The sequence below is a fragment of the Scheffersomyces amazonensis genome (genome assembly GCF_036850825.1).
Source record: "Scheffersomyces amazonensis strain UFMG-HMD-26.3 chromosome Unknown RJT21scaffold_7, whole genome shotgun sequence".
NCBI lineage: Eukaryota > Fungi > Ascomycota > Pichiomycetes > Serinales > Debaryomycetaceae > Scheffersomyces > Scheffersomyces amazonensis.
Window position 1 is genome coordinate 84,312 of NW_027042747.1, and position 27,194 is coordinate 111,505.

Sequence of the window (27,194 nt, forward strand, 5' to 3'; positions counted from 1 at the left end):
AACCAACAGAATTATATCCTACGCGAGTTGAAGTTAAGGCAGCTAATGAAGCTAGGTTAAGACAGTTGAAATCTAAAGAAGTGGTATTTAGAGCTATAGATAGTCCTGAAGCCAATGAGAATCCGGATCTTAAGAAACAATTGAATAATTTAATGGCTGAAGAAGTATTGATTCTTAAGGAGGGAGCTCAAGTAATGTACTTAAAGAATAGAGATGAACTCATAGTTAATGGTTCAGTAGGTAAAGTATTATTTTTCATGACTCGAGATCTTTGGGAATCAGTAAGAAATAAATACGGACCTTATGATCCAGATATGCTTGATGAATTAAGACTTCTTTCATCCCGAATTCGGAATACTGAAGATTGGTCAGATGATCAGAAGATGGTGTATGCTCAAATACCGTTTGAGAGAAAGAGAATATTCGAAGCACTCTGTGCCAAGGCTGTAATTCAACAACTGGCTTTACTTCCTATAGTTCAATTCAAAGATATGGCTATTATGGTAGAACAAGAAGAATTTACACTCGATACCAATAGGCGATCTAATTCTAGTTCCAGTAGTCTGAATCAAATTACTAGACAACAATTACCACTCTTACTCTCATGGGCCATGTCTATCCATAAAGCTCAAGGACAAACCATTGAACGATTACGGATTAATTTAGCTAAAACATTTGAAAATGGTCAAGTTTACGTAGCGTTATCGCGGGCTACCTCTAAGGAGTCCCTAGAAGTCTACAATTTCCATCCTAGTAAAGTGAGAACAGCAGAGGCAGTGGCTAACTTCTACCGAGCCTTGACGTAATTGTCGCTAGAATTTTTTTTTCTAGCCTCACTAAATTTTTCAGGTCTCGGTAATTTTTCACTATGAGTAATATATAGATATATAGAAATACATACTAATACCAACACTAATACTAGTACCCAGTAAAGTATGGGGTCTCACTATGAATATGAAGAGTCTCTCGGTGACTTGGGCTACAATGGGTTCCCTGTATACTTGAACTATTTCACTGCGTTACCGGATGTGTCAGTGTTGAGTAATTCAGCATTAGTGATTGTGTTTAAATCACTACTTAAGAAGGATACTATCACGAAGGAGAAGTCACTTACTGAGCTTCTACTGCTCTTTAACAATAGTAGTAGTGAGTTGACTGCGGTGTTCCAAGAGGAATTGACCATCATGTCATGGCTTCAACTCTACCCTAAATTGGCTACTGAGAATAGTAAGACTATTCGAGCTCTTAGTCATCAAGTTCAAGGTAAATTCCTTGATACAGTGGGAGGTAAAGCATTTAGTAAGTATCTTAAGAGTTCTATAGCCGTATGGCTTCATGGGATCTTTGATAATGAGAAGGCTGTCTCCAATGCTGCCTATAATTCCCTCTTGGCAAGTTTCCAGAATGATTCAGATCGAGTATCCATTAAAGTATGGTCTATATTTATTGATCAAATAGTTAATTTTCTTGTGGCTGTAGTGACTTTAGAAACATCAGAAAGTCTTAGTGATAGTCGATACACCAACGAAGAAGATTCTGCTTCGAAATATGAACGATTATTGAATGGATCTTTACAAATGATTACCAGAATTATTCATTTACTGAGAGATGGAAATCTTATATTAAATACTGAGAATATTACTAAATTACTGAATGTATTGGAACTGGAAGAACTCTGGAATCTTTTGGGTTCATCCAGTTCCTTTGATAGATTAAATTTAAATCTTTTTGCATCTTTACTTATACTAGTTAAGTCACTTTTCAGTACTTCCGATTTAACTATAGTTAATGATTCAAATAAGGTATATACATTAGTATGTAAACGATTCATTAAGAAAGTTAGCTTTAAAGTCGATAAGGTTAATCCCATAGTATATTCCTCAGTAATCTTACGATTCTGGGATTGTCTCCTTACTTTAACCAAGTATAGTTCTGATCAGAATATTTGGCAACTTGGAGGAACTAAGAGTAATTCTCGATTTCTTAACTATTTGACTTTGGGTCCATGTAATCTGTCAGAGACTTACTATACTTTATTAACTGATTTGTTTAAACTATCTCCCAGTGTTATAGACTATAAGTCTGTGACAGATTATGAGTCGCTAAACTCCATCCTCTGTAGTCAACTTGAAAAGTCCGTCAACCCAAAGTTGTCTCACGCATGTATGGGCTTCCTCCTATTCCTATATAAACAATTTGATCATGATCAACTTGATTTGGGGCCTATATTCCAGTCGGCTATATACTATAGTATAGACTCCATCGCTAGAGTACGGGCAGGGAAAGACGATCTGATTGGTCAAGTTTCATCCTTTTTAACCCTGACTGCTAGTGTATCATCGGTACTTGATCAGTTTAGTGATTCCATAGTAGAATTGGCATTTGGTTCAGATCTGAAGGTGGTAGTGGGGTCTGTGCATTTCAAGAGCTCTTATGATAAGCTTGTGGATACGTATTTCCGGATTATCAAACAGGCGGGATTTACCGAGACCGTAACTTCAAGAATAATAACTCGTTTGATTACTGAGAAGATGGCTACTGGTAAACTTTTTCAAGTTTTAATTGGGTATTTGGCCGTATATGGTAATGGTGCCACTCAAGATATTTCCGAATTCAGTAATAAATTGGCGGATTTCATTACTCCTCAATTCATCGATGAACCACTTCAACTCTTGTATGCATATTTGAAGGTTCCATCATTCAAAATCGACGATAAGGTCATTAATAACGTGTTTGCTAAGTTATCGGAAATTAAGCCTGACTACTTATCATCATATCTTGAAACCATTAAAAGGATCGTGCCAGGATTTCCTCATCAATGGGAACTGTATCCTGCCATCTATGAGTATGTACTGCACTTATCCAAACAAGATACGTTGGACTCTCAACAGTTATCACTCTGTTTCTCATATCTTACCGAACCCTTTGTATTTGCTAACTTGATAGAGAGTGTGAGTTTGGATAAAGATCATTCACTTCGATTCATTGCTCAAGTATGTAAAACTCCTCCAACTTCCTTATACACTCATGTGGATAGTCTTGGACCTATAATTAAGGTGGCTCTTAAGGAAGCATCGTCCAATCAAGACTGTCTTAAGTTTATCAATCTCATTCGGGATAATATCCCTGATTTCCATCGGATTGTATGGCAATATATCACTGATAGTTCACTTGTTACTGACTTTTCTGGTCTAGTTACTGTTCTTAAATCGGATGATATACCATTAGAAGAGATTAAACAGTTAATTTCTGAGTCTTTACAATCGGTTTCCACGTCTTTCTTAGCTCTCTCCAATCCATTAATGGAGAACATCTACCTTGTGGAATCAGGAGATACTACCAGACTTAATGAGTCGATGTTGGTGGTGGGTAAGTTCATTGTTGGATCTTTGGAAGGGCATGTGACTCCTGGTTTATTGGTGGCAGGAGGTCTTATCAGTGAGTATATTAATGATTACTTACTCCTTCATGACTCTGACGATATTGATAATGTCAGTAGTCAATTAGTAGAAATTAGACGATCCTTAATTGATGCAGTTAGTCAACGTGTCTCACATGATAATGCTATTCTTTACTTAACTAATCAATTGGATCCTACAGAAGTTAATAGTTTGAGTATTCTATCACACAATCTTCAAACTAATGATCTGTATGGGTTCTACTCGGCTCGAGTGCTCAAGGCCTGTTTGGATAACGTGTTTGAAGAGATGAGTGTTAAGCAATTTGAAGAATTAGCCATAAATTTCAATGCTCTATTATCTATACCACTCAAATTAGCTGCCATTCTTAGTAGTTGTACTAAGTTCATTAATCATAGTAAATTAGATCGAATTCGAAACTATGTGGCAGCTGAAATCCTTGGAGTTAAGGGAGAACTGAAGATTCTTACTGATGGACTTAAATGGATAACTCTTTGTCTTAACTTCTTTCATGGAGATGATACCGATACCGTTGGAGTTGAAGTTATACCTCCACAACGGTTAAATCTTGTGCTTAATCAATTGACCAAATGGCTTGAATCCAGTCTTGCTTATGAGACTAGTTTCATTAGTGTTCGAGTTCAAATTTGTCGATTATTAATAGGATTAATTGATAATCTGATGGGGAATTCTTTACCTGATAAACTATGGGAATTAGTGAGTTCAGTATTGGATGAAAACCTTGGAATTTCCATTACTGAACCTAGTCGTATTGATTTAAGATTCTATACTTTAAAGCTATATCATACTTGTGTCAAGAGATCTCAATTAGATCACCTTGAAGATGACTTTAAAGGTGAAGTGTTTGAATTATTTACCAATAAGGATATTCAAACTTATGATACACAAGCCAATAATCGAGCTGTACGAATGTACTTTGAAGTGATATCTCGAGTATTATTGAGTCTTCAGCTTAATATTAAAGTATTACAAGAGAAAGATCATGAACTATTTGAAGTATTCTATCATACTAAATTTGTAGAAATTCAACGAGTTGCCGTAGGATTCTTATTGCAAACCATTAGAGCTACTCAACAGGATCTTGTATTGGAATATCAATTACAGAAATCTCACCTTAATAATGATGAAGATAATGAATCAGGTATTTCACTTAGTCTTACCCTTCCCCCTCATTTAATTGAACAAATTCAAATCCCATCAATTCCAATTCCAATGACTTCAGTTGATACTTGTCGTTATATATGGAGTTGGTACCTTTTGTTAGTATACTTTCAAGATGTTACTTATTCCATAAGAAATGAATATATTAAACAACTTAATAGTATAGAAGCATTCAATAGTATATTTGATTTCATATTTGATAATGTCGATGTATCCAATCAAAGTCTGAGTGGGAAATTCTTACGATCTTTAACTAATTCTGGTGATATTACTAAATCTATTGATGTTAAGGATATAATTATTGAGACTTATAATATTGAACAAGGATTTGGGGAAAGTATAAATGAAGAAATCTCCTTTGTATTGATTCATTTATACTATTTATTATTAAAATATGGAGGATCTCAAGCTCAAAGTTGGTTTAATGGTATTAGAGATCGACAATTGAAATCTCAAATTGAAAAGTTTACTACAAGATTTATATCACCAATCTTACTTTGTAAATTATTAGAAGAAGCTAGTGCATCAAAGACTAAATTAGAACTGAATGATAATAATCTTACATTAAAGATTAATTCTATAACCAATGAAATCCGTTCGGTATATATTATTGATGAGCAAACTATGGAAATGGTAATTAGAATCCCTGCATCTTATCCCTTAGATAATGTTGTAGTTGAAGGTCCAACTCGATTAGGAGTTAAAGAAAATCAATGGAAAGCATGGTTACTTGCATCTCAACGAGTTATTTCTTTAACTAATGGTTCAGTTATTGATGCAGTTGAATTATTTAATAGAAATGTTAATTTACACTTCTCAGGATTTGAAGATTGTGCAATTTGTTATTCAATCTTACATCAAGATTTATCCTTACCTTCTAAAACATGTCCTACATGTTCGAATAAGTTCCATGCCGCATGTTTATATAAATGGTTTAAGAGTTCTAATAGTAGTACATGTCCACTCTGTCGGTCGGCCTTTAATTTCCGGACTTCTAGAAATTAGAACTATCGTTTAGCATAAATAGTTCTATCTCTATTATTAAATGTACGAGTATTGGGTTGAGCCCAAGGAGCTCTTGTAGTTGGTATAGCAGTAGTTGGAATAGCAGTGGCAGTAGCAGTAGTTGTGGTACTTGTAATAGTGGATGATGCCACTTCATCTTGATCATTATCCTTCTGATATACTGGCAAGTCTTCACCAGTAGTCACATCTTTCCAAGCATAAAGTTTTCCAAACCATAAATGTTGAACTACGGGGAATTTACTTAATACTTCCACTTCATACATTTTAAGTAATCCCTTTAATACTTTATTCCAAAGTGATACTGTAGTATGAATATCATATATGATTGGAGAATGTTCATTAAAAGGTCCTTGTTTAATTTTAAATATAAAGGCAATGGCATTTATATATAAATTCTTAGACTTATATTCATTAATGATTTGGGTTGATAATACTTGTTGAACAGGAGGAGCTGATTTATCATCGATAAATTGGGAAGCTCCAAGTATATAAATGAAATGGAAATGATCATCAAGTCCCCAAACTCCATGAGATCCAGCTGGTTCAAGATTATATTCAAGAATTAATCTTCGAACTAAATCATAATATTTAGCAAACATAATCAATACTTCTTGTCCATTAAGTTTAGTAACCTCTATTATATCTTGTTGTAATAAACCTCCAATAAATGCTACAAAGTTTAATTCATGACCAGTTCCATAATCTAATCTCATTCTTGATCCAAATGCATTGGATAAGTAATACTTAAGATCCAGTACATATTGTTGCTTCCCCCTATTAGTAATAGATAAATTAGTTTCAATTAATTTCTCTAAAGTTTCATTGATTTTATCATGCCATTTTCGACATGCTAAGTTCCCAAATCTTCTAGCTCCTGGTAATGGAGGAGTCTCTGTTATTAATTGATTTAATTGATTTAATATATTGAGTACACCTTGAATATTAGGATTAATATTCGTATCGGAATTAAGGGGGCTTTCAGATATTACAGGTGGTTGAATCTTTTCAATACTATTGGTATTATTATTATTATTATTAGGAATTTGAGGCTTTCTAGTAACTAATTGAATATCTAAACTTCCATAAGGTAATTCGGTATGTTTAACTTTATTAATAAGTATATTTATAGTATTAAATATGGCATTATATGCGTGAGCTTTCCGGAAATTCACAAGGTCGGATTCATCGTAAATCTTCTTAGTAGGCTCCATCTTCTACTGAATGGTTTTCCTATAGTAATTGATAAGATTTAGTTACTAACTGTAGTTATTAAGCATAACTCTTTATGTATGGAGACGACATTAGACTCCAGGAGCGTAGAGAAATGGGAAATGTCGTGCATCCAGACCCATGTAAATGTCGTGGCTGCGTCAATACATTTCGCCTTGTTGCAAACTTGTACAAATGTAACTTTGACTCCAAGTTCTATTTATGTGAATTGATGTTATTAACATTTGCTGTATAGGATCTCTATTTCTTCTGGAAACTACAAGATAAGAATTAATAAAATTTAAAATATATATTAGTTTTTATATAAAATTATATAATGTTTGTAACAACATTTAAACAATATCAATGTATCAATTATTTTTAGCAAAAAATCAAAGTATTTATACTTCATAACAAATAACCAAAATCTTCTTTAAAGATTAAGTAAATATTAACTGGGAAAATTACAATAAAGGTAAATAAATCCTAAAAGCTATGGCTTATGAAGGATTGGACTGACGACAGAGATCGCTAAGTCTCTCGTCTAACCTGTTAATTTGGTTCCCTTGTTGGGTAATAATATGTTGGATTTGTTTTTTCATGTCTTTAAAATCCTTTGCATTAATAGTTGATTCCTCAGTAGAACTTTCAGTATCAGTGATAATATCTGCTATACCAGCTTGGGGAATCAGCTCTTCTTCAATCAATTGAAATTGATGTTTCTTATAGAACTTTCTGTTATATTCTATAAAAGTAATTCCTAAATTTAATAATTTAATAATAATTTCAAATACTTCTATTATTATTGTAGGAACTTTATAAGTTCCACTTGCAGTGATTATGTTTAAGGAGGAATTAAATACATCAGCAATAGTTTCACCAAAAAGTAAGCAGCGGCTTATAGCCTTTAATGTAATCCACTGTGAAATGGAAAATAAATATAATAGAATGAAATTCATAGCAGTAAATTGACTTGTTTGTGTATGTAATTGTTAAAGAAGGACTTTAGGTTGCAAAAATTTATTCTAATAAATTAGGCGCTGCAAGACCCTTGTTACAAAAAATTAACTGAGACTACTTTAACATTTAGGTCAACATAAAAATTTGGTAATGACAGGCTTGTTATTGTCGGGTGTAACTATATAACTATATAACTATATCAATGGTAGTGACAATTGTCATTACATGTATTACAATGTCTTGTATAAGTAATCAATTTACAGTATGATTTTACTCAACTATTATTAATAGATAAGCTCAGATCAGAAAAGGGAGACTGAACACTACATTAATCATCATGGTAAAAGCTTTCTAGACTAAGTAAATTGTAAATTTAATGCATTAGATATTGTAGATCAATTAATATCGACTGATATCGTTTCAATAGTAAAGATTGTATAGCTCCCTTTTTGCGCCCTAAACCTTTTTTTGCAGTATCCTAAAGGAGAAATCCAAATAAATTTTTTGTATGTTGCCGCAAGCATACGCAAATGAAAGTGAGTTGCAAAATATTCTGTACTTCCAACTCCTCTCAGACTGTAGTTTGAATAAGAATTATGTTAAACCTCTAAAGCATTAAAATATGATATTTTCCATATTGTATGAATTATTCAGAATATTTATTGAATCCTACACCACTGAATGCATATATTCACCTACAAGAGCCACCAGTTTGGAATCCTTGCCTGATGAAGTTCTATTACAAATTATCGACCATTTGAATCAACTTGATGTATTAGACCTAAGTCTTGTCAACTCAAGATTTCATTCATTATGTATGAATAAATTATACAAGAGGGCTCTATACACAGACCTTCCTATAATACTCCATCGGAAAATGAATTCATTTCTCTATACAAAATTTACAGTTCTAAATACTTTACACGAACCCCAAAATGCTAAATTTCAAGAAGCTATCGATTGTCTGCATTGTCCAGTTAAACTGTGGAAAGAAAATTATGTTATATCTTGTAAAAGATGGCAATCAATGCTACTGGAAGAGTTTAATCAAACATCAATTCAAAAATTTCGTATGTTACGGATATGTTTACCTCAGGGTTCTTACGCTTATATTAATGACTTAAAGAAAGAGGTGAATAGATTACACTCAGTGGAGAAATTAGAAATTTGTATATCAGATGAGAGCTCTGACGATATAAAACAATTACAAGGAATCTTTATTGGAGTTCACTCATTATCTTTGGATGTTTTTACGGTCAATAAATTTCCATTACACGAAGTTTTGGCCCTTTTTCGTAATGAGAACATCAAAGAACTTAAATTGAGTAATTGTACTTATTTAAAGAGGTTCCTCCGGACTCTGATAAAGTCAATGCAAAACTTAGAAACACTTATCATAAATCATCCATTATTGAGAATTCAAAAAAGTACTTTAAAACATTTATATAATACTCCACTTCAAAAATTTTGTTTAGACATTGAACCAAAGGAATCATTAAACGGACTTAAATACAACATCGAGTTAGTGAAAGCCTTATTTAAGTATTGTGGATCCACTCTTGAGCTTGTCAAGATTAACATATCACCTCTTTTCGAAACAACTTCATTTTTCTCTATTGATTTATTTTATCCTAATGGCGAGGATAACTGTAAAGGGATCAAGAAAAGTATTAAACGTTTGATATCTTGGATAAAAGATAATATAAACAGATTTACAAAGTTAAGATATTTCACATTCTACGATTACCTGTTCATAATAGATAGGAATGTAGTACCATGTCAATGGATTCAAATTAGTGGTAAAGAATTGTGACCTCTTATTAATTGATACAAAAGATTAAATACATATTATTTAGAAAGAGTAAGTTCAATGAATTAATTCTAATTAGATTACAACTAAATTATTGCTTGTATTGACTATTTCCCTTAAATGAAATATTCTCAGAAGATCTTCTTTTACTTGCATTGTTTATCTTTGAGGTTAATTTTAAATATACGAATAAATGGACGCATAATTGGCTAGAAAGATTTTCTATAAAACAATTGGAGTTGATGTTGAAACTAATTTGTAAGTATATTCTTTATATGTGCAATTACTTGCTCTATTCAATCTTATTCTATATCAACCTAGTAGATACTTAGACATATTTTCATTAAATGGTAATCAATATACAGGTGGTATCTATATGTCGCATACTGATGACTATATATTAGCTATCTCTTAGAATTAAACTCCTCTATATTGATTTCCATCAAGCTACTGTCATCTGCTTCGTGTAGGGAAAGATCATATAAAGTATCAGACGTAAGATCGATTTCGTTCTCTTCGATTTCTGCAATAATTCTTCTAGGTGCAAGCTTCTTAGTAGGACTGGGATTGAGTTCACCACCTGATGATGACCTTTTAGAAGGTTTGGCTTCTAAGTATGGTATCTCGCTAGCTACTAATCGGTTCGACTGTTGTATGTCTTGGAATGGGTCGTCCATTCTTCCCTTGAAGAAGGACTGTATGGATATTTGCAGTTTCTTATTCTTATTCGTGTTATTCTTAGTTACAAGAGTTGATAAAGGAAATGAAATTGGACCCTTGGATACTGATTCCGGTGTTGCATATAATGGTAAAGGGGCAAGCGTAGTTCTCTTAAAGAAATCATCAACTTTAGTCTTTTGTGTTTTGGCCTTGACTGGAGATTTCTTTTCCTTTTTAGCTCTAGCTTTCTGATCTTCTATTAATTTAAAATGATTTATTGCATCTTTGTTAACTAATTCAATAAGAGTTTTGATACACCATACACTTGCTTCGCTTTTTAGATTATCATCATCATTTTCTTCTTCTTTATTGAAAGGTAACTTATATTTATCATACTTTATTCTTAATAACTCTCCTTGATTCTCATCACTTTTGAACCTATCTATCCAAGCAATTTCATTTGGAAAAGCCTTATGTGCTAATACTTTTATTATTACATATTTGGCATCCCAATAAAACTCAGGAGGAATAAAATACTTGGGTGTATAAAGCAATACCTTTTCTGTTGGCTCAAATTTATGACTTATAATCTGCAACTCTTCTTTATTATTCTCCAAATAAATAATCAGATACCCTATTGAGTTGGTGTAATTACTATTTATCCTTTCAAATTGTTGCAAACCAGAATTTAAAGTGAAACTTTTGGATCGAGATATTACTATATCTTTGTCAATTGCATGCAATTCTCCAAAGCTTAAAGATAATGGTAAGAATTTATATAGCCTTTTATCCACAAATGGAAATAGATACAACATAGTATAATATTCTTGAATAACCAAATCATTATCTAGAGTTAGTAGACGACCAAATAACAGTCTAGAATTGGATCTAATAATTGAATTTAGAGACGTAAGGAATTTCTGAAGTCTTATCTTTCTTTCCATAGGTTCAACATATAAGTTTCCTTTATTGGTGGGATTTTCCTTTAAGAATATATTTAAAAATTCTTTGGAGAAATCTGGAGGAATAAATTCTTCCATTTGTTGATTGGATTTAGACTTCTTAGATGGCAGCATTTGTATAGGTTTCTTATCTAAATAGTTGGTTCCACACAAGGCAATTGCTTTGGCATGAGTTATACCTATCTTTTTAGAACCAGAAGAATAATCACCACCTCTTAAACTAGCCAATAATACTAATCTCTCCCAATTTAATCCAATTATTTGTTCAACCTGTGACATTCTAACTGGAGTTACATAATAATATTTTGTAGATGATACAGAATCCTTACGAGGAGATGCTAAGGAATCATCTTTAAATCTATTAAAGTTACGAAGTACAGCAGTTATACCAAATACAAATGCATCTGAATCATTAGTTACCACATAATCTACAATTCCCATTGTTTGTAGTTGAGCACATTGAGCTTCAGCCTCACCAGCTGCCTGTAAATAATCTATTTTACACTTGAATAATTCTTCCTTAATTAAGGCTACTTCTTCAAACGAATAATCTTTATATTGATCGACTGTTAAAGTTTTAAACTCTATCAAATCATCTTCATAAGTTCGATTTGATTCTAATGATCCACTAACTCTATCCTTATTAGGACGGAAACATCCATCGAAAACTACTATTATCGAGAGGTTTAATGCCACTAAATTTAAGACTTTACTCATGAAATTCCGTATTGCAATAGAAGCCTTATCACGATCTGGCACAAGATTTGAATTAAATAAAAATGTGGAGGCATCTATGGCTAATCGAGGTACTCGACCATTGAGTCGGATAAATTGATCAGTAAATTTATCAATGGATACTCGTTCATCGAATGCCGGTCGGAGAACATCCCATAAATCCTGTATACCCATTTTACTACGTACTACAATCAATAATTATTATTAAATTATTAAGTTAATAAATTATTAATGATATTATATTTCAATAAATTTATAAATTTTTACAACCAGTTTATTTTATTTGTGAATTATTTTGATTTCCGATTTCCGGTGGGGTTATCGGTAGACTTATCAATTTCTCCAATGTGCGTCTCACGTGAAAAAGCGCCGCTGCGGTCACCCCCGGTAATCAATGTGCGTAAACCTTAACTATAGTGGAAATAAATTTGGACCCCAACATTAAAAATTAAAAATTATTCAATACAACATAGATCATGCCATATCGATGAGTCAGCCTCCATTAAACGTGGGACAACTATTGTGTGTTGGGTTTCAGGGCACATATGTCACGCCCCAGGCTTACCATTTAATTGTGGAGCATCATGTCTCTTCGATGATCTTATCAAGAAAGAATGCCGTATCAGTTAAACAAATGACAAAATTAATTCGAGATTTACAATATATTGCATTTAGTCAGGGGAAATATAAATATCCTATATTATTTGCTATAGATGAAGAAGGAGGAATGATGAATTCATTATTTGATCCAGAATTTTTAACTCAATATCCTGGTGCTATGGCATTAGCAGCTACAGGAGATACAGAATTAGTTTATGAAATTCTGAAAGCAATAGCTATTGAACTTAAAAAGATTGGATTTCTGATAATCTTAGGTCCAGTATTAGATGTAGTTACAAAATTATCTCATCAATTAGTTGGAGTTCGAAGTTTTGGTACCACTATTGAAGATGTAACTAAATATGGTATGGCATGTGCTAAAGGATTACAAGCAGGAGGATTATTTACAGTTGGGAAACATTTCCCAGGAATTGGTAATGCAACAGTTGATTCATTATTAGAATTACCCATGATTGGTGATTCATTAGATCAAATTAAACATTTTAATAGTTTACCATTTGCCAAATTAATTGAAGCCAAATGTGTTAATGGAATTAGTGCTGCTGGTTGTGGAGTCCCCACTATAAGTCCTGATGAAACTCATGCATGTCTTTCTCCTATAATAATTAATCAATTATTACGTCAAGAATTAAAATTCGATGGATTTGTTATTAGTGAATGTTTAGAAATGGATGCTTTATATCATTCTATTGGATTAGGTCAAGGAGTTGTATTGGCAATTTCTGCTGGTTGTGATTTAGTTATGGTATGTCATGATTTAGCATTACAAAATGAGGCTATAGAATCTTTACAAAAGGCCATGGCTAATGGAAATCTTGATGAAGAAATTATCCTTGCAAGTTCTAATAGAATTGAAAGATTACAAAAGAAATTACCTAAATGGTCTGAATTATTTCCTCGGGGTGAAGCATCCGCAAAGGAAGATGAAATTAAATTATTTCGGTATGAGTTCCCCGATGAATGGGAAAAACATCAAGCATTATCGGAACGAGCTTATCAAAAATCCATTACATTAATTCGAGATTTTGATAGTACATTACCAATCACAAAATTCTTAAGTGTACCTGCTTCAAAGGATGATCCCGTAGATAATATTTTATTATTAACTCCTTTACTTAATCCAGTTTATCCAAATTTAAATTCTAGTAAAAAGGGTCCAAATCCTCAACTTTATACTGGAGAAGAAGTATTTCAAAAATTTGGTGAGATGCTTTCTGATCATGGGATTTCTAAATCTAAACCTTATAATGTTTTACATACAACTTATACAGCCAATGGATTAACTGCATTACATGAATCATTAATAGAAAATTCTAAAGTGGTTATAGTTGTAACTTCAGAAGCTTCACGTAATATGTATCAAATTGGGATTGTTAAGTATGTATCAATATTATGTGGAGCTAATCCTGCATCTTTTAATGCTCCATCAAGTAGTAGTAACACTACTAATAATAGTACTGGTAATACCAATACAAGATTAAATAAACCTTTGGTTATAGTAGCTACCCTGTCACCTTATGATTTCTTTTATAATAAGACAATTGGAAGTGCTTATTTATGTTGTTTTGATTATACAAATCGAGCCTTAAAGAAAATTACAGGAGTATTAATGGGAGATTATGAAGCTGAAGGTTGTATACCAGGAGAAAAGAAATTCATTACTAAAACTAGAAAGAGAAAGAATGATGGTAATAAAACCATTGTCCTTAAAAAGCAACGGAATGCTATCCCAAGAAGAAGATGGTTAGTTGATGAATTTGTATTAAATCGTGATTGGACGGGATTCCTTAAGCTTTGGAAAGCTAATATTAATGATCCAGATAATATTCAACCGATTGATAATGGTAAACTTGATAATCAAAAAGCCGGGTTTTATCGAAGATTATATGGATTATTAGTTTCTAGTTCCAAGACTCAAAAACATTTTGTGGTTAGAAATTCTTCATTAAATATATTATATGGAATTGTATTAACTTGGGTAGAAGAAACTCAACCATTTTCTAAAGAAGTTAGTGAAGAACCTGAAATGAGAGGGAATATATTATTTTTACTTGTTGATAAGTCTAAACGACTTCAAAGTATTGGAAAGAATTTACATGCTCGAGCTATTCGATATTTAATTAAAGAAAAGAAATGTACATCTATTGCATTAGGTGGATCATTTCCTTTATTAACATTTCCAGAATCTTCTAATTTACAAAATTTACCAACTAATAATAAAGTTATATCTTTTATGCATTCAGTTGGATGGGATGTAAATAGTGATAAACTTCATAAGAAATATGTTATGGTTCTTGATGATTTGGATAAATGGCTGGTACCAAAAAAGATCTTTCGAGAATTAATGATTGTTGGAGTTCGTTTTGATATTTGTAGTGATCCTGAGAAATTAATAAAATTAATTGAAAGAGCTACTAAAGTTGAGAATTCTGATTATAATAAAGATTTAAAGAATTTATATTTAGAAGCCATTAGACATTTAGGAAATTCTTCACCTCATGGTACTAAAATTATTATTGCCTTAGAACCAACTAATCAAAGTGTTATTGGAAGTATTATTTTATTTACTAATAAATCTCAATTATCGAAATTTTATCCATTTATGGATGAATGTGTGGCTCCTGAAGATTTACTACAATCGAACCAAAAATCATTGGATGCAAATTCTCGAGAAAGTAGTGAACTGAATTCTAATTCTAATTCGAATTCGAGTTTATCAGGAGTTCCATTAATTGGAGGAATAGTCGGACCAGTAATTGATCCCCTGTATTCTAATCTTACTGAGATTTTTAAATATGGATTAATTTGTAGTGGGATTACCTTTTTAAAATCTAGTTTAAATGATAGTGAAGTTCAAGTTAATCAATGCGTAATGGTAGATGTTAATGATGATAAGAGTTTTAATGGGGTTAAAGAGATTGGATTCCGAGAATGGAAATATTATTATGATTATTATGATTCTAAAGATGACGCTGAGCGAACATTTTTAGAATAAGTCTATTTGTATATTTGTATATTTGTACTGTACCTTCTTTGTAATATAATGTAATTATTGTTAAAATTTGCAATCAAACGTCAACAAGGTAACAAAAACCTTTTATGTATTAACCTTATTTGCCCCTCCCCGTAACAAATTAGGTTCCGACAATAAACGTATTTATCGGTTGCAGCCTATATGTTCCGAAATAGATATGTCATATCGGAACAATTTGTTGGTAATAATAAATATTAACGGAGTAGTGTTCCGAGCCTGAAGAATATTTTGCCAGCTCACCAGCAAATCTGGGGAAAAAAAGGGGGGGAAGCTACTGCGAGCAGGCGGGCGAACAAAAATAGGCGGGGCTGAATGCTCTTTGCGTTATCCGCAGGTTGAATGGGCGGATTTCCATAAAGTTTTGATACTGATATTGATAGAGTGGGCAGGTTATTTAGTTTATACATCAGACAAATACTTCTTGACATTAACCATCAGCTAACGGAAATACTTAATTAGTGATCTAATGATTAGTGCCAAGAAGAAAGGGGGCAAAGCTCACAAGGTTTTGGATAGTAAACTACTACTCTGAGCATTGAATCTCCTCTTAACTAACTAAAAATAATCCTAACAATAATGGAATAAATAACCGCCGAACATCTTATGATTTGTTCCGATTTAGTATTCCATATGAAAGTGATGCGACAACTATATTTTAATGAGAGTTAATAGTTTTTTGCTAGTGAGTTAATGATCTCTACTGCTTGCTCTATAATATGTGACGTGACATATCTCTATATAGACGACAGACTGGCTATTCTAGGATCTGACTGCAACACTTGAATGTTGTTTGAGTGTTGCCTTAGTTCGTCTAGTTAATCAAATATCTAACATAACCTCTGTTAGCCCTAAAGGTCACACTATAATTTTTAAAAGTAACTTATAAAATGGCCGGTTCCTTTTCTCCGAGGCACTCTCCGGGGCTTACATAAGCAATTCTAACCACGTAAAATTACGGAAACATCCTCTTAACTATGGTGATTACTTCCGCACTTTTCCTTACCCCAGACTTGGAAATTTTTAGTTCATTTGCAATTTCTTTTTAACTATGGGACTTCCATATTACCGGGACCTCAACTAAAACTTTTATCCAGTACTACTTATGGTGGTGATGATGTATATAAATAAGGTTAAATCCTCTTTATTGAAATTCTGTTAATAGTTATTGTTAGCTCATTGATTATAATTCATTTCATAATCATAGATATATATTCTAAATAAATTTACAATGACTCCTCCAACTGCTGTCGAATCATCTATTAACTTTACTGGTCATCCAACCATTAAATCTACTCAAGATCCTTTAGTTCAACAATTATCTTTAGGTTCTGAAACTATAATTCGTCATAATGCTCCACCTCCAACTTTATATGAAGATGGTTTATTAGAAAAGGGTACAACTATTTCATCTACTGGTGCTTTAATGGCTTTCTCTGGTAAAAAGACTGGTAGATCTCCAAAAGATAAAAGAATTGTTGATGAAGAAACTTCAACTCAAAATATCTGGTGGGGACCAGTTAATAAACAAGTTGATGAATTAACTTGGAAAATTTCTAGATCAAGAGCTTTAGATTACTTGAGAACTAGAGAAAAATTATTTGTTGTTGATGCTTATGCTGGTTGGGATCCAAGATACAGAATAAAAGTTAGAATTATTTGTGCTAGAGCTTACCATGCTTTATTTATGACTAATATGTTAATTAGACCAACTGCTGAAGAATTGGCTAATTTTGGTGAACCAGATTTCACTATTTATAATGCTGGTCAATTCCCAGCTAATGTTCACACTAAAGGTATGACTTCATCTACTTCTGTTGAAATTAACTTTAAAGCTATGGAAATGGTTATTTTAGGTACTGAATATGCTGGTGAAATGAAGAAGGGTATTTTCACTGTTATGTTTTACTTAATGCCAATTAAACATCAAGTTTTAACTTTACATTCATCTTGTAATCAAGGTAATGAAACTGGTGATGTTACTTTATTCTTTGGTTTATCCGGTACTGGTAAAACCACTTTATCTGCTGATCCAAAGAGATCTTTAATTGGTGATGATGAACATTGTTGGTCTGATCATGGTGTTTTCAATATTGAAGGTGGTTGTTATGCTAAATGTTTAGATTTATCAGCTGAAAAGGAACCAGAAATTTTCAACTCTATTAAATTCGGTGCTATTTTAGAAAATGTTGTTTACGATAAAGAAACTAAAGTTGTTGATTATAATGATTCTGCTATTACTGAAAATACCAGATGTGCATACCCAATTGAATTCATTCCATCTGCTAAAATTCCATGTTTAGCTGAAACTCACCCAACTAATATTATCTTATTAACTTGTGATGCTTCAGGTGTATTACCACCAGTTTCTAAATTAACTAATGCTCAAGTTATGTATCATTTTATTTCTGGTTACACTTCTAAGATGGCTGGTACTGAAGAAGGTGTTACTGAACCAGAAGCTACTTTCTCTGCTTGTTTCGGTCAACCGTTCTTGGTTTTACATCCAATGAAATATGCTCAACAATTATCTGATAAGATTACCAAATTTAAATCTGATGCTTGGTTATTAAACACTGGTTGGGTTGGTAACTCTGTAGCTAGAGGTGGTAAGAGATGTTCATTAAAATACACTAGAGCTATCTTGGATGCTATTCATTCTGGTGAATTAAGTAAGGTTGAATATGAAACTGTTCCAACCTTCAACTTGAATGTTCCAAAGTCTTGTCCAAATGTTCCAAGTGAATTATTAAACCCAACTAAGGCTTGGACTGGTGGTGTTGAAGCTTTCAATACTGAAATTAAGAGCTTAGCTGGTAAATTTGCCCAAAACTTCGAAAGATATGCTGATCAAGCTACTGCTGAAGTTAAGGCTGCTGGACCAGTTGTATAAAACATTTAATTTATTATTTAAATATTTAACTATTTAACTATTAATCAGATTGAGTTTATATAGCTTATTCATTTATTTATTATTAATTATATATACATATATTTATTTACCTTAGTACATACTTTATTCATATTGATAATGTAGTCATCATTAAGTAAATCTTGGCTGCGATTTTTTGTCTTATTCATGTGACATTTTTTTAAGAATTCATATCACAAATTTATTTTTCAAGCTGACTTTGTTACCTCCGCATCGTGCGTCTGTCATAAGCAAGGTTACTTACGGCCGCAGATTGAAGTCCGTCCAAACCTTACGGCCGGTTGCATACTATGGTAAGAATCATTACTAAAATACCTCTTTGCAGTTAAATAATGTCAGGAAATTAACAGATATATACAAGATTATTAGCAATGTTCATTAACAATGCTCAACTAGAATGTGTGAACAAAATATCAGCCTTAAATTCAAATTTGCGGAGAAGTTTGCGGCTCATAATGATAAGCCTACCTTGACTTACTATGAACTTACTGGAAATGGCAGGCATTCATAGGACTTAAGAGATCCAGGAGTAAATCCAATTAATTCCCGTAGGAAACAATCGTAATGTATGGTATGATTTTTGCAAAAATATATCCGTCAAGTTTCGGTTCAATTACAACTCCGGATCAGAACATAATTTATGCAAGTTAAGGAAATAGGAGTTGAGAAACATCTTGGAAACAGTAATAAACTCCGTCATTTAACCATAAATACTTTATAATTACAATCATAAGCCTAATTCAAACCCCTGTTCTTTACTCCGGTGTGATTATAATTGTCTACCTAACAATACTATTGGTGACCTGAAGTCTGTTCGTAAAGACATAAGTTCATATTACTATTCTAATGCGCAGCCGCAGACAGACACTCCCCGCGAAAATATGTAGCAAATTAAAACTTCTCCAAACCTAATTTCAACTTATCCGATTTAGGTAATACCATGTGAGGGTCAGACATTTTATATAAATATATACCGAAAGGATGCAAATTGATAAGGAATAGTAATTTTAATCAACACTTGATAAATTGACTTAGTAACAAACTGACATATTAACAAATTGATAAGGAAGGACAATTTTTTTTTAATTATGACTACAGACATAATTACCCAATACGCTACTAAATGGTACATTGTATTACCAATCCTTATCATCGGATATAATTTATACAGCTATGCTAATAGAAGATACCTCTTAAGAAAATTGGGTGCTAAAGAATATGCAAATATTGAACATGATGGTTGGTGTGGATTTCGTCTTCCCTTTATTATTTTAGAGAAAAAGAAGGAAGGATTATTAAGTGAGTATGGTAGTGAACGGTATAAATTCATTACTAACCCCCATATACATACTTTTACATTTTTAATCTTTAATCTTCCTCTTGTTAATACTATAGATCCTGAAAATATTAAGGCAATTTTGGCAACTCAATTTAATGATTTTGCCTTGGGTAAGAGACATAAGTATTTTTATCCATTATTAGGAGATGGGATCTTTACTTTAGATGGTGAAGGTTGGAAACATTCCCGGGCTATGCTTAGACCTCAATTTTCAAGAGATCAAGTGGCTCATGTACAAGCTTTAGAACCTCATGTTCAGATTTTAGCTCAACATATTAGAAAGAATAAAGGACAATTGTTTGATTTACAAGAATTATTCTTTAGATTTACCGTAGATTCAGCCACAGAATTCCTTTTTGGAGAATCAGTGGGTTCTTTAAAGGATGCCTCTATTGGATATCCAACTCCTGATATTGATTTTGATGGTAGAACAGGATTTGCTAATGCCTTCAATGTATCTCAGAATTATTTGGCTTCTAGATCAGTATTACAAGATTTGTACTTTCTTATAAATGATAGAAAGTTTAGAGATTCGACTAAGGCTGTACACAAATTTGCTGATTATTATGTTCAAAAGGCTCTTAACACTAGTCAAGATGAATTAGATAAGAGATCCTTAGGTGGATATATCTTTTTGTATGAATTGGTTAAGGAAACAAGAGATCCTCGTGTCTTGAGAGATCAATTATTGAATATCTTAGTGGCCGGTAGAGATACCACTGCTGGATTATTATCATTTGCATTCTATGAAATGTCTAGAAATGCTCAGATTTGGAATAAATTGAAGGAAGAGATTTACGAAAGGTTTGGATCTGGAGATGAATCGGATCTTGAACTGATTACTTTTGAAGCATTAAAGAAGTGTGAATATTTAAAGGCAGTATTGAATGAAACTTTAAGGTTGTATCCATCAGTACCTCAAAACTTCCGAGTAGCTACTAAAGATACTACATTACCAAGAGGTGGAGGACCCGATGGATTAGATCCTGTCTTGGTGCAAAAGGGTCAATCGGTCATGTACTCTGTTTACTCACTTCATAGACTTGAAGAATACTATGGAAAGGATGCTGATCTATTCCGTCCAGAAAGATGGTTTGAACCGGAAACAAGAAAGTTGGGTTGGGCCTATTTACCATTTAATGGTGGTCCACGGATCTGTCTTGGTCAACAATTTGCTCTTACTGAAGCATCTTATGTAGTTGCCAGACTTGTCCAACTCTTTCCTAACCTTCATGCTTCTCCTTCTGACACGGAGTATCCACCTAAGATCTCTGCACAATTGACGGCCTGTCTTCAATATGAGAATTTGGTATCTATGTCTTAGTCATGTAGGTGAGTTAGTAGTGAATATATGAAGTGTATGAAGTGTATGAAGTGTATGAAGTGTATGAAGTCTATAACTAGTAGCAGTAGTAGTAGGGATAGTAAATATACAGTCCAATATAGTATATAAGTCGTTGTATAGACATATCTATATATATATATATATATATATATGCGCACGTGACTTGTGTCACTCACACTCCCCATACTATACACCGGTCATTCCGACCCACACTCACCGTAAACAAAATTTTCGAACATCGCCAGAAATTTCACCACTACAAAACAACCAAAACCCACCAAAACCCACCAAAATCTCCACCTTAACTATCGCAATGAGTCTGAATGTACTTAGTTGGACATCGGATGCGTTTGCCGAGTGTTACGACTTAATCAGTTTACATGACGGCAGCCATTACGAAGCGGTCCGAACCCTTAAGAATGATTTAGTGTCTGTATTGGTAACACCTCCACGGAGTGATAACTCACGAAATAAACTTATTGATGAGTCCAAACCGGTGGTGTTCGGAAATGGAGATGAGTATAAGTTGAACCGACCATTCATTGAGATTTGTGTGTCATTAGCTGGAGAGCTTAATCTCGATGAAATAGCCGTGGCAGAATTAGTATACTATGCCAATAATCTTAGCTTTCAAAGAGGAACCAATTTAGGTGATAGTGCCAAATTAGCGTACTTCTCTCGGGCCAAATATATCCTAAATATCGTGGGCTATCTCGTGACCAATCATGAGTTGGAGTATGTATTGGATACTAGCGATTATGAAGTACTTTTCAATAATATCTTAGCTAGTTACACTAAGGTCTATGACTTAATTGGCATTGTCAATGATCTCATTGATAAACAACGAGTGTCCAGTGATATCAACAATCTTTCATTTGTCAATTCCATCAATTTCATTAAGAATCAATTGTTTATGGATCATGAACTCTTGGGTCAAATTCTTTATTCCTTATTTGATCAATACTTTGACAACTATGGTACCGTGACTCATTTCACCAAAGTAGTCGATACGGCTAAGAAAAATGTCGTAGATGATGATAATTTAATTATTCATTATATTCCAGGTATACTAAAGTATATTAATCAATTGGTTAATTCCGATAAGGCGGATTTATTATATAAATATTTTACTACGACCCTCGAAACTGATTATAATATTATTGCTGATACTAATAATGATATAGATTTATCGAAATCAAAGCTCACCGGAATAGATATGATTTCCGGATTAGTCTTCTTCACCCTTTTCATTGGTTGGTGTAAGCAATCCGAATCTCGAACTGCCAAATATGATTTTAAAGATGATATTCTTAAGTATATGGAATGGCTTATTAGTTATGGAGCCTTTGAAAGATTATTATCTTATTCGGCCGATACGGCTACTCCTCAAACGGAAGCATTATATGAAAGAAGTAATGTCTATGACTTCCGAGCTCTTCTTCAAAAGCTCTTTCCTCGTCTTGTACCAGTCAAATTCGTCTATCCATCATCTCAAGATCTTATCTATACATCATCATCTAAACCGGGATTTGAAAATGTATCGATCTTATTAGATACGACTTCATTCCGGGTATCTTCCGACTTCAACAATACCTTAGTAGCACCATTTCTTCATTTATTCTTTAGTCAATTCATTTCTAATGCTGCTATTATATTGACATCACTCCGAGATTCGGAAGAAGACTTTGTCTTATCTTCATTAAATGGGAAACAAGATCCGACCGACGACACTCCCGGATCTCTCACCAAAGATGATACTACTACTAAATCAGATGGACTTGATTTAGATGAAATAGCTGCCAGAGCCGATCTAGAACGTTTCTATCTTGCCTTTGCTTATACCTATAACCACCGGCCCGAATTGTGTGGATTGTTCTGGTCGGATGACGTGGCCGCCAATGACATTTCCGGTTTCATAGCATGGGGTTTAAGCAACAATACTTCACCCTTAATCACCGCCACTTTCTGCTTATTGTTAGGTTCCATCACCTGCGGAGGCAATGACACTGCCAGCCAAATCTGGGAGACACTTGTGCACAACAACGGGTCCAGCCTAAAGAAGAGTGACTACTCCAAGATCTCTATCGACTCCATTTGTGATTCTCTTAACTACTACATTGACTCGCTACAAGAATCATTTGAATTGGATTTGAATGAGCAGCTCAAACAGCGTCAGAAGAAGCACGAGTTCCGGTTTAGTAGTAGTAGTAGTGCCAAACAAGATCTTGATGAGTCCGTAGCCAGTCGGATCATTATCGAGTTGGCCGAGGATTCAGTGGTGTTCATTTCCGGCTTCTTCCAATTAGTATCGGCCATAGTCACCAACTTATCATCGACTACCGACCGATCCCGAGAAATCAAATCTATCATATTCAATCGGTTCTTACCCATAGTGACTGCCTTTCTTAAATTTGATAATCTCATTACCGGGGGTCTGCTCTTGACCGTATTGGATAGTACCAACAAACACGTCGACTTACCGAGGGTATTGGCATCGGAAGACAACAGAATCGTCCTTACCAACTTAATACTTAACTTCCTCGGCAGCTTTATTGGTGATGATCATAATTTGGATATTCGGTATCAAATTTGGCGACTTGTTGATCGTTGGGTATATCATGGATTGTACTCCGAGGGCAATTCCGGGGTTGCTGGTACTACTACTGCTGGTTCGCGTACCATCCCCGGATCTGATCGCGCTACCAGTTTGCTTCCACTGCAAAGTTCTAAACCTAAATATTCTACTAGAGGAAATTTAAGAATCCTTCAAGGCTTTGATATCAATCTTGTGCATCTCTCACAGGTGACCAACTTTGTGAATTTAATAGGCAAGTTGCTTGAGCCGCTTGATGACGATAATGAGGCATTCCGGCCTTACACTTTACTCTATCCGGCAGACTTAGGATCCGGATATCGTATCAATAATCAGATCGGTATTTGGCCGTATATTGAGTATTTGTTGGTCACGGTATTTTCAAGAAGTGGTGACATTTCCGGGGTAGAAGACCGACTTGCCTTACAAACAACCATAGTTAATATTATTACTCTGGCATTAAAATCGGTAGACTGGACATTCATTTCCGATACGGTTCATCAGCTTTTACGGTCTCCACCATCGCAAGATATTTTCGACTCCCTCTTACCGACCGTCCGGTTGAATTATGACTTGTACGTCAAATTACATCACTCGGTGGCCATTCTTAACTACTTATTCTATGAGAAAACATGGTCGGCATTATTTACTATTGTCAATGCCGGAACTGAGGCGATCAGTTCCAATTCCGAATTACGTCTGTTGGTCGAATCTTCTTTAATTGTATTGGATGAAGTGTTACAAGTGCAACATGTGTTCTTACATAAGCTTGTTCCCATATTAAAGAATCAAAGTAATGGTAGTAGTAGTGGAAGTGTCGGTTCCGGTACTAGTTCCGGTCCAGTCGGATTCGGGACTAGCTTATCTCTCGCCTTGGCAGCTCCTAAATCCATCTTTGATAATATTTATTTACCCAAGGCCCTCGGAACTACAGGTACTACCGATTTCTATGAAATCTACTTGTATAATTTAGTTACGGTGGCCCATTTCGGGCTCTATGTCGGGATTCAATCCCCCGGGTCTCGTATTGCCAGCGTATCACTTTCATTATTGAATAAAATTCGGACATCACCATACTTTGTGACTAAGATTCCTGCCTCATTGGATCCGGTCCTTGTCAAGAATCGACTTCTCACTACCTTCGAGAGTATCGACGAGTCGGAAAAGATTAAGTATGCCTTCATTTCCGTATTTGATACTTTAGACGACCGACTTGACTTGAAATATAAGGTATTAGAATTCCTTCTTGCTAACTTAAATCAAGCCGGAAATGAACCCAATGTAGCCCATTTCCTATTGGGCTATGAGATCCGAGGGGGCACACTTTCTATCAATCAACAACTGCAACAGAATACCCTTTTGAAATCGCTTCTTGAGACTTTAAGCCTCACATTCGATATCATAACTCATTCGACGAGTATCGATGTCGGACCGGTCAAACTTTCATCATTAATCTTAGAGATAGTCATTAAATTAAGTCATGAACCTCTCAGTTCCGGTCCGACGGTGGCGCATTTACGAGATCAAGATAATTTATTTGAACAATTAATAAGTTATCAACCAAAACTTGATATTGATACTTTATGGAATGGAATAGAATTCAATGGAGATTTACGGGATGGACAAGACAATAATTTTATAGAAAGTTATGATACAGTTCAAGCGTTCTTTGCCTTTATTAGTCAAAGAAATTTAATCTTACAATACTTAACATTAGAGTTTCATCATATAACATCTCGATCCAAGAAAGAATATTATATGGAACTCTTACTTGATAATAAAGATTATCTTAGTGGAACTCCTAAAGTATTATCATTTTTAGATGTACTTAATTATAATCTAACTAATTTTGAAATTCATCATTTTGAAGCGTTTGATCGGAAATATAATTTATCCCTTATACTTGAAACAGTTCAACAAGATGAATTGGATCTTTCAGTACTTAATAAAGTATTCAAATATGTATGTCAAACCCATAAAGATGATAATAAGACTCAATTAATGGAAGATATTGTAATTGAAGGCAATCGAATTAATGAGTTTATAGTCAAATATTTAACCTGTACTCGATTAAAGGAGCTTCAATTACTGTTTTTACATTCTTGGTGTCAATTGGTAGAGATTCTTATTACGGATCATAATTTATATTCCAAGAAATTCATTTTAGAGATTTTACAAGTTATCTTACCGAAGATTAATGATTATTTGGAGTCGGATATTGCATTTTCGGAAGAATTGATTTCATTATCGGTGCTTCTTTTTGATTTATACGATCATAAAGTTATGGCGGAAGTTAATAGTAAAGAAGATTTTGCCTTGGGGATGAGACGGTTAATTCCCTTATTGAAAACTTCAATTACGGGGATCTTGAATTCCAATTCCGTTCCGACTTTACGTTCGGATTTATACATATTAGCCAATAAATTTCTTATAAAAGTTCTTCATAATGAAGAATTAGTAATTGAAACTGCTGCTATAATTAAATCCATTGATAAAAAGTTTATTGATGTAATTACGAGTGATGCCATCTATTCCGAGGGTGCCTCCCGGATCACATCTATATTATTATTAGAGTCATTAGTTCACGTGTCTTCCTTATCAGGTGATAACTTTGTCCTTGAATGCTTAGTTAAGAGTAATTCTTTATTACTTTTAATGAGATCAATTAAAAGAACTGATGAAGTTTTAGAAATGTGTGAGAATTCCGACCATAAAGGGTCCGGTATTGGTCTTGATACATTGATATACGAGCTCACTTCTTATAAATCAACCTTATATTTATTAATCCGAGTAGCTCAATCCAAAGCCGGATCTCTTCAATTGATTCAAGGTGAAATCTTTTCCTTACTTAAGCAATCTCGCTTACTTAGCTCCGATCCCGACTTGGGATTAACCGTCAATATCGATGAACATCATGACTTGAACAATGTCCGGATCTCACTCCAACTCGATACTCCCCTCGGACTTCGAGATGTGACTAAATCCATTACTACTAATAAAAGTCCGGAATCATCTATTTCACTTATTGAATTGATCATTCCAATCTTCCAATTGGTCGTGACTATTCTTTTGGCTATGGGTCCTAGTTATAAGCCTAGTATAATCGAGGGTCGTAATTTACTTACGAAGGTAAACCGGTTAGTGGTCGGAGTCGTTAAGCGAGACTTACTTCTGGACGATAAACCGGATCAACCACCGACATCATTACAGGAACTTGTCCGACTCTTCACTTTACTTGAGTCATTAGTTAACTACACAGATAACGAAGAATAGTATAGAATAGAGTAATATAACTTGTATAGTATAGAACCGTATAATAAACAGTATAACAAACAGTATAGTGAATGTGGTGGACACACGACGCTCCTTA

General features: G+C 33.7%; 9 protein-coding genes across 9 annotated transcripts; 6 read left to right on the plus strand and 3 right to left on the minus strand. All coding sequences in view use genetic code 12, as the record gives it.

Annotated features, from left to right (window-relative positions):
* Positions 1-935: 935 nt before the first annotated feature.
* RJT21DRAFT_88800 (ubiquitin-protein ligase) lies at positions 936-5,606 on the plus strand (the record flags this gene model as incomplete). The annotated part of the gene is made up of 1 exon (XM_064885581.1): positions 936-5,606. The coding sequence occupies one exon, from the start codon at positions 936-938 to the stop codon at positions 5,604-5,606; it is 4,671 nt and encodes a 1,556-aa protein (XP_064736185.1).
* Positions 5,607-5,608: 2 nt separating this feature from the next.
* RRD1 (peptidylprolyl isomerase) lies at positions 5,609-6,879 on the minus strand (the record flags this gene model as incomplete). The annotated part of the gene is made up of 1 exon (XM_064883197.1): positions 5,609-6,879. Exon 1 carries the CDS (start codon positions 6,836-6,838, stop codon positions 5,609-5,611), a length of 1,230 nt encoding a protein of 409 aa, XP_064736186.1. The 5' UTR covers positions 6,839-6,879.
* A 331-nt stretch (positions 6,880-7,210) lies between these two features.
* Positions 7,211-7,795, minus strand: RJT21DRAFT_133448 (uncharacterized protein; the record flags this gene model as incomplete). Its single annotated transcript, XM_064883198.1, has 1 exon — positions 7,211-7,795. One exon carries the CDS (start codon positions 7,793-7,795, stop codon positions 7,337-7,339), a length of 459 nt encoding a protein of 152 aa, XP_064736187.1. The 3' UTR covers positions 7,211-7,336.
* A 623-nt stretch (positions 7,796-8,418) lies between these two features.
* On the plus strand, positions 8,419-9,650 carry RJT21DRAFT_141706 (uncharacterized protein; the record flags this gene model as incomplete). Its single annotated transcript, XM_064883404.1, has 1 exon — positions 8,419-9,650. One exon carries the CDS (start codon positions 8,419-8,421, stop codon positions 9,607-9,609), a length of 1,191 nt encoding a protein of 396 aa, XP_064736188.1. The 3' UTR covers positions 9,610-9,650.
* Positions 9,651-9,703: 53 nt separating this feature from the next.
* RJT21DRAFT_122669 (crossover junction endodeoxyribonuclease) lies at positions 9,704-12,190 on the minus strand. The gene has a single exon (XM_064882467.1). It carries the CDS (start codon positions 12,135-12,137, stop codon positions 10,011-10,013), a length of 2,127 nt encoding a protein of 708 aa, XP_064736189.1. The 5' UTR covers positions 12,138-12,190; the 3' UTR covers positions 9,704-10,010.
* Positions 12,191-12,411: 221 nt separating this feature from the next.
* On the plus strand, positions 12,412-15,634 carry NGS1 (Ngs1p). The gene has a single exon (XM_064882469.1). The coding sequence runs from the start codon at positions 12,451-12,453 to the stop codon at positions 15,577-15,579; it is 3,129 nt and encodes a 1,042-aa protein (XP_064736190.1). The 5' UTR covers positions 12,412-12,450; the 3' UTR covers positions 15,580-15,634.
* Positions 15,635-16,636: 1,002 nt separating this feature from the next.
* PCK1 (phosphoenolpyruvate carboxykinase) lies at positions 16,637-18,650 on the plus strand. The gene has a single exon (XM_064882470.1). It carries the CDS (start codon positions 16,847-16,849, stop codon positions 18,506-18,508), a length of 1,662 nt encoding a protein of 553 aa, XP_064736191.1. The 5' UTR covers positions 16,637-16,846; the 3' UTR covers positions 18,509-18,650.
* A 985-nt stretch (positions 18,651-19,635) lies between these two features.
* RJT21DRAFT_89216 (cytochrome P450) lies at positions 19,636-21,210 on the plus strand (the record flags this gene model as incomplete). The annotated part of the gene is made up of 1 exon (XM_064885599.1): positions 19,636-21,210. The coding sequence occupies one exon, from the start codon at positions 19,636-19,638 to the stop codon at positions 21,208-21,210; it is 1,575 nt and encodes a 524-aa protein (XP_064736192.1).
* Positions 21,211-21,407: 197 nt separating this feature from the next.
* On the plus strand, positions 21,408-27,174 carry RJT21DRAFT_52955 (uncharacterized protein). The gene has a single exon (XM_064884948.1). It carries the CDS (start codon positions 21,545-21,547, stop codon positions 27,095-27,097), a length of 5,553 nt encoding a protein of 1,850 aa, XP_064736193.1. The 5' UTR covers positions 21,408-21,544; the 3' UTR covers positions 27,098-27,174.
* Positions 27,175-27,194: the final 20 nt, after the last annotated feature.